General features: G+C 45.3%; 1 protein-coding gene across 1 annotated transcript; it reads right to left on the bottom strand.

Moving 5' to 3' along the window:
- Positions 1-4,811: 4,811 nt before the first annotated feature.
- On the bottom strand, positions 4,812-9,798 carry LOC150014668 (small nuclear ribonucleoprotein F-like). The gene is made up of 4 exons (XM_090268260.1): positions 9,739-9,798; positions 8,389-8,570; positions 8,071-8,165; positions 4,812-4,867 (listed from the first exon to the last, which is right to left on the bottom strand). Exons 1-4 carry the CDS (start codon positions 9,796-9,798, stop codon positions 4,812-4,814), a joined length of 393 nt encoding a protein of 130 aa, XP_090124386.1.
- Positions 9,799-11,203: the final 1,405 nt, after the last annotated feature.

The following is an 11,203-nucleotide window of genomic DNA, read 5'->3' as shown; positions in this document are numbered from 1 at the left end:
AATGCACCAGTGATAAAACCAAACCAACGGGTACACTATTTAGAGGCACTAAGACGTGACTAATTTGACAATAATGACAAACTGATGATTCCCAAGCACAGAATATGTTTCATAAAGAATGAGCAATGCAGCGTGTGCTGTCTGCAGGGACGTGGGCGAAGCAGCAGACAGGGCCCCCTTGCTCCTCGGAAGTGGCTATCTTAGGAGGCCTGTTTATCAATGTTCCTGATGGCCTTGAGTGAACTAGTGAGTTTTCATTATAACTTAAATTCATAACTAATTGATTGCACTATTCATTACAGTTGCTACTTACTGTTTGCCTACTCATATGCCAGGATTTCAATAGTTCATTACCTGTCCCAATCTTAACGGTGCATACCTGCTTAGCAGTCCTGTTTATAACGGTGTCTGCCACCGCAGGAGTGGAAGGTGACACCAAGTTGGGTGATTTCATTAGAGGTCTTTTCCTACTTGCAAATTTTCCTTTCAGAGTTCAAATTGTAGAAGTATTTGGTTTGTTCTTTTTAAACAGAAGACATTTTCCTTATGCAGTCAAACCCTGTGTCCTCATTCTGGAGTTCTTTCTTTTTTAAAAATTCATACATAAGTATATTAATTGAGGTACAAATGACATACAACATTATACTAGTTTCAGGTGTACGACATGAGTCAATATTGGTATACACTGCGAAATGACCACACATAATTACAGAATTATTTTTCTTGTGATGAGAACTTTAAAAATTTACTCTCTTAGTAACTTTCAAATATGCAATACAGTATTTTTAACACTAGTCACCATGCTGTACGTTATATCCCTATGACATTTATTTTATAACTAGAACTTGGTACTTTTCTGGGGCTTCTTTCTTTCCCAACCAGGGATCCTCACCTGCCTTTATTTTTCCTCTTTTGGCCTGTGGTTTTCCTGACCTTAAAATAAATAAGATGGATGCCCTGACCAGTGTGGTTCAGTTGGTTGGATGTTGTTCCACAAAGTAAAAGGTTGAGGGTTCAATTCCTGGTCAGGGCACATGCCTGGACTGCCAGTTCCATCCCTGGCTGGGACTTGTGCAAGAAGCTACAGATTGATGTTTTGCTCTCTTATCAATGTTTCTCTGCCCCTTTCTCCCACTCTTCCCCTTGCTCTAAAAACAAATAAATAAAAAAATTTAAAAATGAATAAATAAAATGGACAAATCAGTATCTTCAAATGTTAGTGTACACAAATGCAGATTTCTAGTAGACATCCCAGAGTTTCTAATTTTGAGACACTATGCTGTTCTCCAGGGCTCTTTGAGCCTTGCCCTCCTCTGGCCCCAGGCCACGTCTTTGCCTTCCGGATCTGGAGCCACATTCTCCAGCCCCAATCTTTAGAGCCCGATGGCCCAAAGTAAACAGCTCTATCTGCAAATAAGGGTGTGACTGAAGCTGCAGACTCAGCTCAGATCTCGCAGCCCCCTATTACACTCTAATCTTAGCCAGAAACAAATTTTCTCTAGCCACTGGGAAGCAGCTTCCATTTGTTGAGCTCCTGCTCAGTGCCCATGCTCTGTATTTTTTCACACATTACCTCATTTAATCCTGGCAACAAGTGGCTATTTTAAGAGGCCTGTTTATCAATGTTTATGATGTATCATATTATGCTGTGAGAGAAATGAACAGGGTACTGTTATCAAATAAGGGAGTGCTAAATCCAATGACAGATTGGAGATGTGAAGGAGCACCTTCAAGAAGATAATATCTAAAGGTCTGGAAGTGGCCCTGACTGGCAAGACTCAGTGGGTTGACTGTTGCTCAGCAGAGCCAAAGGTCACTGGTTTGATTCCTGGCCAGGGCGCATGCCTGGGTTGCAGGCCAGGTACCCAGTAGGGGACGTGTAAGAGGCAACCTATCGATGTTTCTCTCCCTCCCTTCCCCTCTCTCTAAATAAATAAAAAAAAATCTTTTAAAAAAGAAAAGACAAGAAGTGGAAGGGTCCAGCCAGGACCATCATTCATTTATCATTCATCCTGCTTCAAAGAGGACAACACTGAGTATCAGCCAAGTCCCGCTGGGGTTCCAATCAGACCTGTCCCGAGCCCTGCTCTTTCCCTTCCTACATGCTCACCCCAGAGCAGGAGCTGGAACTCCAGCCTGGATTTGCCCCCCAGAACTCTCTCTAGCTACTACCCGTTGTCTACCAGGAACAAGGTTAGCGCCTCCTTTCCCATGGGCTGGCTATAGTAAGGGTGCCCCCTCTCCAGCACCCGAATGCAGAGGCACATTCCCACCCAGCACCCAGATGCCCTTGATACCCAGAATGGGGGTCAGACTCCCAGTCACCTTCATGTTATAGGTGTGGGAGCCCATGAGAGCAGGACTGCAGACTCTCCCAACAACGCTTACCTGATCACCCCTCTCCATCAGCACTCCAGTCCATCCCCCTGGCCACTCCAGCTCTCCCTCCAGCCTCCACTCTCAGCCCCCTCCAGCACTGTCTCTATCCAGAAACCGGAGTGATCTTAAAATGCGATTCATGTTACCCACACCCAGCCACAGAACAGTTGGATGGCACTTAGGACACCACTCCAAATCCTGGCCAGTCCTCTCTCGGCAAACTCACTTCTCTCTAGCCACAGAGGCCTTCTCTGAGCTCATGTGCTGAGCTGCCCTCCTGCACCTCGGGGCCTCTGCCCGTGCTGTCCTTCAGCCTAGAACACTCTTTTCTTTCACTCAGTTGGCCACTTCCAGTCCTTTCGATGTCGTCTTCTTGGAGGTGCTCCCCCAAATCTCCAATCCGTCATTGAATTCAGCACCCCTTATTTGATCACAGCACTCTGTTCATTTCTCTCACAGCATATTACCACAACAATGTGTAATTAAATAGTTACTGATTTACTGTGCCTGTTGTTCCTTTTTGACTATAAACTCCAAGAGAGGAGCTGCCATGTTGGTCTTTATGATGGTTAATTTCAGGTGTCAACTTGACTGGGCCATTGGGTGCCCTGAACTGTATAATGGATGTGTCTGTGTTTCTGTATGAGATTAGCATCTGGATCGGGGGATTCAGTAAAGCAGATTGCCCTTCCCAGTGTGGGTAGATCTCACCCAATCCATTAAGGCCTGAGTAGAACAAAAAAATGAGGGAGAAGTCACTCTCTCTGCCTATCTCTAAGTGGGGTCATTGGTCTTGGACTGGCCTTGGACTGGGACTGGAACTTATACCATCGGCTTTCCTGGGTCCCCAGCTTGTTGACTGCAGATCTTGAGACTTCTCAGCCTCCATAATTGCAAGAACCATTCCTTATAATAAATCTATCTATTTATAGATATATCTCCTTTTAGTTCTGTTTCTCTTGAAAACCCAGACTAATGTAGTCTTGTTTGCATTTGTATTTCCAGAGCTTAGAACTTAATAGACATCCAATAAATATGTATTAAATGAATGAATGATGAATGAAAATTGAAAGAAGACAGATGCAGAACTTTTCTGGAAAAGGAGGCCAAGGATTGTGAAGGTGGAGAGCTGAGCCCTCATCTGCCCCTCCCCCCAAGCCCCAACTTAGGAGGGAGTCTCTTGACTTCCACATCTGCCCCCAAGTTTTAGTGTTTTTCCTAATTTTCTTTCCTATCACCTCAAAGGAGAAAGTGTCCCCATTTTCCTTTTTCAGATTGTTCCACCAACCTTTACCTTCAGAATCTTTCATCCATCCTGTCCCCTCCTTCTCCTCACCAAGGGCTCTCTGACAACATCCCTGTTCTCTGGAAGCATCTAAAGTCTGTGACCACTGTCCAGCGGTCCTCTTTTGTTGCCACTCCTCATTTTCTGGCTCTGTCATCTCTGGCCCTTCAATTATGTGCTCAGTGAAACGAGCAATAATAACAGCTAAAATATATAAACAGCGTATGCACCAGACAGTGTTCTAAGCACTTAAGAGGCATCACTGCATTTAATCTTCACAACAATATTGTAAGGTAGGCTCTAATTTTATCACAGTTTTACAAATAAGGAAACCAAAGAGGTTAAGTGACTTGCCCAAGTGAGTGAAGTGAATGACGTAGCTGTGATTGGAGCAAAGGCTCTGACTTTCCACATCAGCATCTCCTTGTGTGGCTTCCTGCCCTTGCCAGGATAAAATACTGCAAGGAAGAGCCTTCTCCCCACTGTCTGGCTCTTCTACCCATCTTCCTTTAAAAACCTCCAGAACCTTTGGGGCCACTTCAAAGGCCCTTCAAAGTGTGACCACCCTGCCCTCTGCTGGCACCTGCCTCTCACTGCACCTCAACTAATACCCTTTACTGGTTGAGCGGGTTGGCTGCAAGCCATAGAAACCAGCTCTAGCTAATTTAACGGAGAAAGGGGTGGGGTAGGTGGGAAAAGCCGAGGATGAACATTAGAAGGGTCGTAGGGTAGCTCATGGATTCCAAGACAGGGTTGAACCGCCAATAAATTGTCACAGAAGGGCAGGCCTAGAGCCCCCCACAGCAGGAGATCATAGGACTTTCTTCCTAGAGCACTGTCATCAATGTGCTTCTGCTCTAGTGACCCTGAGATTTCTGTGCCTCTCCATTCCAAATTCTGAATTCCCAGGAGACATCCACTCAAGCCAGGGGTTTTCCACAAGCACAGACTGAGGCCCTGAGGCCTCCATGGTAGCTCACTTCATCTAATGGCCAGGCTGGCCACCGTATGCCTTGACCTGCTCCTGTATTCCCAAAGGTCCTTGGAAGTCTTAAGAACTGATAGGTTTGTGTGTGTGTGTGTGTGTGTGTGTGTGTGTACATGTGTCTGTGCATGCGCACACGCGTTCAGTGGCTGAGCATCCCTGCTATGCCAGGCCCAAAGTAGGGGACAGTGGCTGGTCCATTTGATGGTTCAGAAGTCCTGGGGATGGGGGCAGGGTCCCTGGGGTGGCACGAAGCACTCGGGGAAGTGCTACTTACCAACTGATATGAAATGTTTTAATATTTTAGCCACTGGTTGTTCTGGTATGATATGGCTAAATTTCAGTCTTGCCACCACAAATTGATTGTCTGTTGACTCAGAGCCAGCAGTGACATCCCTACAAGCCCTGCTGGTGAGATACCAGATCCCAAGCCATACTCAGATATTGATGGTCTTCTGAAACACAACTACATTTTCTTTTCTGTTCCCCAGTTGGCAGCAGGCCATGTTTTTTTGTGGTGGTCCCAGCAAGCCTACAGCTTCCAACCTTCTCTAGTCTCTTTACCCCCAACTTCAGGGTCTACACATGTGCTGTCCAGTCTAATAAGCACAACTGACAGGTGATTATCTAAATTAAAATTAATAAAAATTAAATAAAAATTGAAAATTCAGTTCTTTGTGCACACTAGCCACATTTTGCCCTAAGTGACTAGTAGCTACCCTATGGGGTAGCCTGGATATAGAACATTTCAATCATTGCACAAAGTTCTACTAGTCAGCACTGGACTGTAGGATCAATTTTCTGCAACTCTCAGAAACTGACTGCTCAAGGGCACAATCTTTACCCTCTCTCCAGTTGGCATTGCCACCATGTCTTTTCTTGCCAGTGCTTTTTCCTACCGTGTCCTACCCCTGCTATTGCAGCACTGAGCCAGATCAGCACACCTATGGGTGGGAAATAAGAGTCAGACTCTCTTCCTGAGGATCCCCCAAAACTTCATGAGCTAATTCTTTGGGGTTTGGGGAAGAGCTTTGGGGCAGGGAACAATTTGAATTCACCCACAAGGCATGAAGGGCGAGGACACTGTGTCTCTCTTTATAGTCATGGTATTCCTCTTGTCTCTGTCCTCTGTACAAATCTAGTGGGAAGGTAGAGAGATTCTTGGACTAGTTCTGAAGCTGAGCCTCTCTCAGCAAACACTGCATAAAGGTGGCTGAAACGACAATCTTCAGGACTCTGAATTTACAGCACCAGTCACTTATGTGCTTGCTCTAGACTCTCTTCTCATCCTACTGTGCTCTTCTCTGTAGAGCAAGAGGCTGGAAGCCTTTCTCAGATTTTTTTTATCAACTAGATTTCCATTAGATTTTGCCCATGAGAGGCATTAGTGGGACTTTGGAAGGCAGAGGGAGAACCCATTTTTCTTTTTTCCGGGAGTGGTAGGAGCAGAAGCAATGGGTGAGTGCAGATTCCCGGGTTCCTGCTCAAGCAGTGCTCTTCCAGAAGTGGCAGCTGTGACAGGCACTATAGCAACCTCAGCAGCATGGCTCCCATGAACTCTAGCTCTGGCAGTGACAGCAGCAGCCCCGCGTGACTTTAGACTTCCAGACTACAGCAAGAGTGGGAGCTCCTGGCTTCCTGCAGGAACTGACTTAGTGATGCAATGAGCATGGGCTCTGGATGGCATCATTTTCCCGTTTGCCCCTCCAGCCTAAGGTTGGTAGTGTCTTCCTCCAATTAGAAGTATCTGGGTGACCTCTCTGTATTTTGTCTCCAGCCCTTCTAAATTCCTTCTTTGAAATACTAGAATGCTTTTTGTTTTCCCTGGAATGTGAAAGGAAGTGGTATGAACCGCTTCCAGCTTCCCCCACTCTCTCTTTCCCTTTTCACTGGCTAGGGACCCTAGGGGATGATAGAACCACAAGGCAGAAGGAGCCTTGGTCTCAAATCCCTCTAAGAAGCATGCATCAACCTGACACCAATCCTGGACTGTACACAAACAATAGGCTTCTATTGCACTTGAGTTATTGTATGTTTGTATCTATTTGTTATAGCAGCTTAGCCTTTGCCCCAACTAATGTAGCACCTTAACCGTGATTTATATATTTATGTGAATGTAGTGCTACTTGTGCCAGGCACCCCACTAAGCACCTTATCCTCATCAAGTCCTCACATAACAAGTAGTTCTTTTTATTATTCCCATTGACAGGAAACTGAATTGCAGAGACGTTAAGTAATTTGTCCAAGGGCTGTCTTAACTTGAAAGTCTATGTACTTGGATAGATAATAGATCTCTAATATACATATACATAATACAGGTGTATATATCTAGATAGACACACAGATACATAGATACACAGAGTAACTCTTTGAAACAGATATATCTATAGGTGTGTAGATACAGACAATTATCTATTCACATTAGGTTTGTTCTCTGCTTGCCTCCACTCTCTACCCTCTCTGTGCTGCCCCCATGAGGATGACTTGTGAACTGCATCAGCTGGGTTTCTTTATCCTCTGGCTCCCTGTTGGGTTTGCTCATGGAAAACCCAAGTAGGAGAAAGGCACGTGGTTATAGAAAGATATTTATTCCCCGCACCCTCAGTCCCTCTCTACCAGGCCATGTATTGGTAATGGCTGTATTCCCTTACCAAAGTCCACGGCTCCCACTGGAAGGCTCTCTCCTACAACAGCTCTGCTCCCTCCCCTTGCCCCTTGAGGCCTAGTATTCACTGGCGCTGGCCTCATGGTGTTTGACCATATCTTGTTGATTTCTCTCAACCCTGCCCATATCTGTGTAAATAGTTCTCTCACTGACCCGTCTTCACTTATCTGAGTGCCATCTGTTTTCTGCCAACACCCTGATAAGTAGTTTGTACGTATTTTAATGATGTAGGAACTTCTCTTGTCCTTGGTAGGAAGACCCACCTTTCCTACCCTGGGTACATATTCTTGGGGAGGAGTTCACCTTATCTGTCAGTTCTAAGGGTAGGTAAGTGACTCAGCCCTGGCCAATCAGAACACTGTATCCCCCTGACATTAGTGATGGATTCTGAGCCTAGCATGGGTCCCAAGTCAGGCCAAAGAGAACCAGAGAAGGATGTTGACTGGCTGTGCTGGGGAAGAGAAGCTCTCTTCTTTTCTGTGGTATTCTAAGCTGAGAGTATGTTGGCCTGGAGATGCTGGCAGATGTCTTGCCTTTATGTAGAATAAAAACCTGTAAAGAGGTCACTTTTCAATCTCATTGTTTAAGCTCCTGAATCAAGCTATCCTTAAAGTCCAATCTACTCCTCGGGTTTTCTGTTATTTGAGCCACTACATTCTCTCTCTCTCTATCTCTCTCTCTGTCTCTCTCTCTTCAAGGTGAAAAACAAATTTTATTGTCTGGAAATATGAAAATACATATATAAAAATTCCCCACCAAAGATGCTATTCTCTCCTTTCCCCTCTTCTTCCTCTTCCTCAACACTCCTGATATAAAGGACATTTTTACACCTTATTAAAACTTCACCCAGCCTGGCTGCTGTGGCTCAGTGAATTGAGCTTCGGCCTGCGAGCCAAGTGTCGCTGGTTCAATTCCCAGTCAGGGCACATAACTAGGTTGCACGTCAGGTCCCCAGTTGGGGGTGCATGAGAGGCAACCACACAGTGATGTTTCTCTCCCTCTCTTTCTCCTTTCCCCTCTCTCTAAAAATAAACGAATGAATAAATAAATAAATTTAAAAAGAAAACTTCACACAGGTGTCCAGACAATGCTCCATCTATGTATTCTTCTGTGTTTGCAAGTTGCATGTTCATATAGCCATCTACAGATACCACATAGCCTTCGTACTCCATTCCCCACTTAAGTTTCACCATTATTGGCTTTCCTGTTAATGAATTGAGAAAAGGTTTGGAATTGAGGGGCAAACTCAGCAGGCCCTGCGACACTGTTCACACGCTCTCCCGTGCTCCCTGGAGACTCCATCCATTCTTTTGCTCCTTTCCTTACCAACCCCAGGATGAGCAAATGCTGTGGGCTACTGGCTGCTGACCCAGCTGTGGTCCTCTCTCCTGCCTAGAGCATCTACAGCCTACATTCTCTCTTTGCTTAACTCATTGTAGGCCAGATTTTCTGTCCCTTGCAATCAAGAATTGTAAACGATATAGAAATATGTCAAACCCATATGTATCTTCTGCAAGCAAACAGAAGTTGCCTCTAGGTAACTTAGGAAAGAAAGAAATATAAGAAATTAGGGTGGAGAGATGTGCAGTGGCTCACAAAACCAAAGAAAAAGCAGAAGCAGGTCTTGTAAGGGGTATGCACTTGAGTGGTCCTTGGGAATTCAGAGAGTGGGAATGTATAGACAGTGGTGTCACCAGAGTGCTGCCCTATAATAAACCAGTGCTAAGCACCTGCTACCCCTGAATCACTTTACTCAAGATTCAGATTGGCTTGGGAAAGAAAGAAAGAGGGAGTCCATTTGGCCCAATCCTTGTTCACAGGAAGGCAGGATACCTGAACTATAGTCCCCCAAGACTGGACACAAGCCAGGCTGGGTAACTCCCCAAAGTGAGATCTGTTCTCAGCACTTAGCATATATTAACTCATTATAATCCTCAGGGTAGCCCTTTGAAATAGGTACTGTTATTATTATCCTTATTTTGCTTATGATGAAATTAAGGCACAAAAAGGTAAGGTAACCTGCCTGTGGTCACACAACTGGCAAGTGATGAGCTGGGATGCAAACCCAGGCAGCCTGGCTCCAGAATCTGTGCACTTTTCCAATATACTATAGGGCTTCAGCAGCAGGAGGAGAATGAAGGCAGGGCAGGCAAAAACACAAGGTCCCCTCCAAGTAATGCTCAAGGGAAGAATTATGGGGAACTTCCACTCTGCATCTTTTTTTTTTTTTAGCCACCATGTATTAACTAGACACCCCCCCCAAAAAAAAATATGATAGAGAAATTTCTATTTTGGAAAGTGTTTTTAAAATCCTGTTTAGCCAATAGGAAAAAGGGAAGGCAATGAAAGCTGGTGATCTCACTCCCTCCCAGATACAAAGAAGACTGTGAAATATCTAGGACCCAGGGGAATTCCAGCTGTCACCCGGCTGCACTCATCAAGGCTGAGAAAACCCAGGGAGGGTGTGAGGAAGGCATTATCCATCATAAAGGCACTGTTAATGACCAAAAGGAGGAAGAATGCTAGATTGAAGTGGCCACTGACTGCAGACCTCTGTCCCCACTGACAACCCTGCTGGGCTCAATTCCCTTTTTGCCCATTTTTAGGGCCACCCACACAACCACGCTGTTTCTTCTTCCACACAGCTTGCTCTGCCCTCACTCTGCAGTGCCCGCTCCTTCAACAACGTGGAAAAAGTGTTGCCAAGGTTCCAAGCCTGAGAACAACAAGGCACAACAAAGCTCCAGAACTTAAACTCATTCCTTCGGCTCAGCCTTTAGCTGCAGAAAAGTGGAAATGCCAGCTCTGTTCTGGACACTGCCCCTTCCCCAGAGCACAGGTCAGTCCGTGGTTCAGAGTGTGAGCTCTGGAGTCAGACTCAGGTTGCCATCCCAACTTTGTCACTAACTGGCTGTGTTACAATGGGCAAGTTGTCTAACTTCTCTGAGCCTCCATCCACTGCCATGAAATAAAGTAATAATACCAGGGCTGAAATTCAGTCCCTATGCACTGGTACAGTTGAACTAGTTGTTAAAACATCAAAATACCTTCCAAATTGACTAGCAAATAGTTATCAGTAGCCCATGGGCCTCTATCTCCTTAGCTTAGCTCCCCTTGATCCAGTAACCAAAGTGTTAACTCTTGGCAGAACAGAAACCTACTAAGTCCTTGTCCTAGAACTAAAGCAGGGCATCAGACATCTGTCCTCATTGGTAATGCTCATGCCTGAAGAGAATTGTTAGATATACATATATATTTTTAAAGATTTTATTTACTTTTTAGAGAGAGGGGAAGGGAGGGAGAAACATGAGAAGAGATACATTGATTGATTGCCTCTTGCAAGCCCCCAACTGGGAACCTGGCCCACAGCCCAGGCATGTGCCCTGACTGGGAATCAAACCAGCAACCTTTTGGTTTGCAGGCCAGTGCTCAATCCTCTGAGCCACACCAGCCAGGGCAGATATATGTATTTTTTAATCCTCACCCAAGGATATGTTTATTGATTTTAGAGAGAGAGGAAGGGGGAGAGAGAGAGAAAGAGATGTGAGAAAGAAACATTGATTGGCTGCCTCCCTTACATGCCCCTACCAGGGATTGAACCCAAAACCTAGATATGTGCCCTGACCAGGAATGGAACCAGAAACCTTTTGGTGCCTGGGATAATACTTCAACCAAATGAGCCACCCGGCCAGGGCAAGAGTTGTTAAATATTTTTAATGTCACCCTTGGCAGTGGTTATCTGTGGAACTGGGGTGATGCAGATAAAGGACTTGGCAGAGAGTATGGTGCATAGTGAAGCAATTCTGTCAATGTCAGCTGTTACTGTTGTAAACATCAAACCTAAAGAGCAGAAGCAGTATCAAGATCAGGGTCTCAAGTATTATGAGCA

The sequence above is a fragment of the Furipterus horrens genome, unplaced genomic scaffold, assembly GCF_987537825.1.
Source record: "Furipterus horrens unplaced genomic scaffold, mFurHor1.1.pri manual_scaffold_3, whole genome shotgun sequence".
NCBI lineage: Eukaryota > Metazoa > Chordata > Mammalia > Chiroptera > Furipteridae > Furipterus > Furipterus horrens.
This window is presented reverse-complemented; position numbering and strand designations above follow the sequence as displayed.

Bases quoted from the DNA above. Each gene is read 5' to 3' on its own strand.
- LOC150014668 (XM_090268260.1), bottom strand. From the start codon at position 9,798: ATGGATAATGCCTTCCTCACACCCTCCCTGGGTTTTCTCAGCCTTGAT. The intron at 8,571-9,738 runs GTGACAGCTGGA...ACAGTGTCGCAG, and splicing joins GCCTTGATGAGTGCAGCCGG to GGCCTGCTGAGTTTGCCCCT. The intron at 4,868-8,070 runs GTGGGGAATTTT...CCCCATCCCCAG, and splicing joins AGGAGAGAATAGCATCTTTG to GACTTCTGAACCATCAAATG.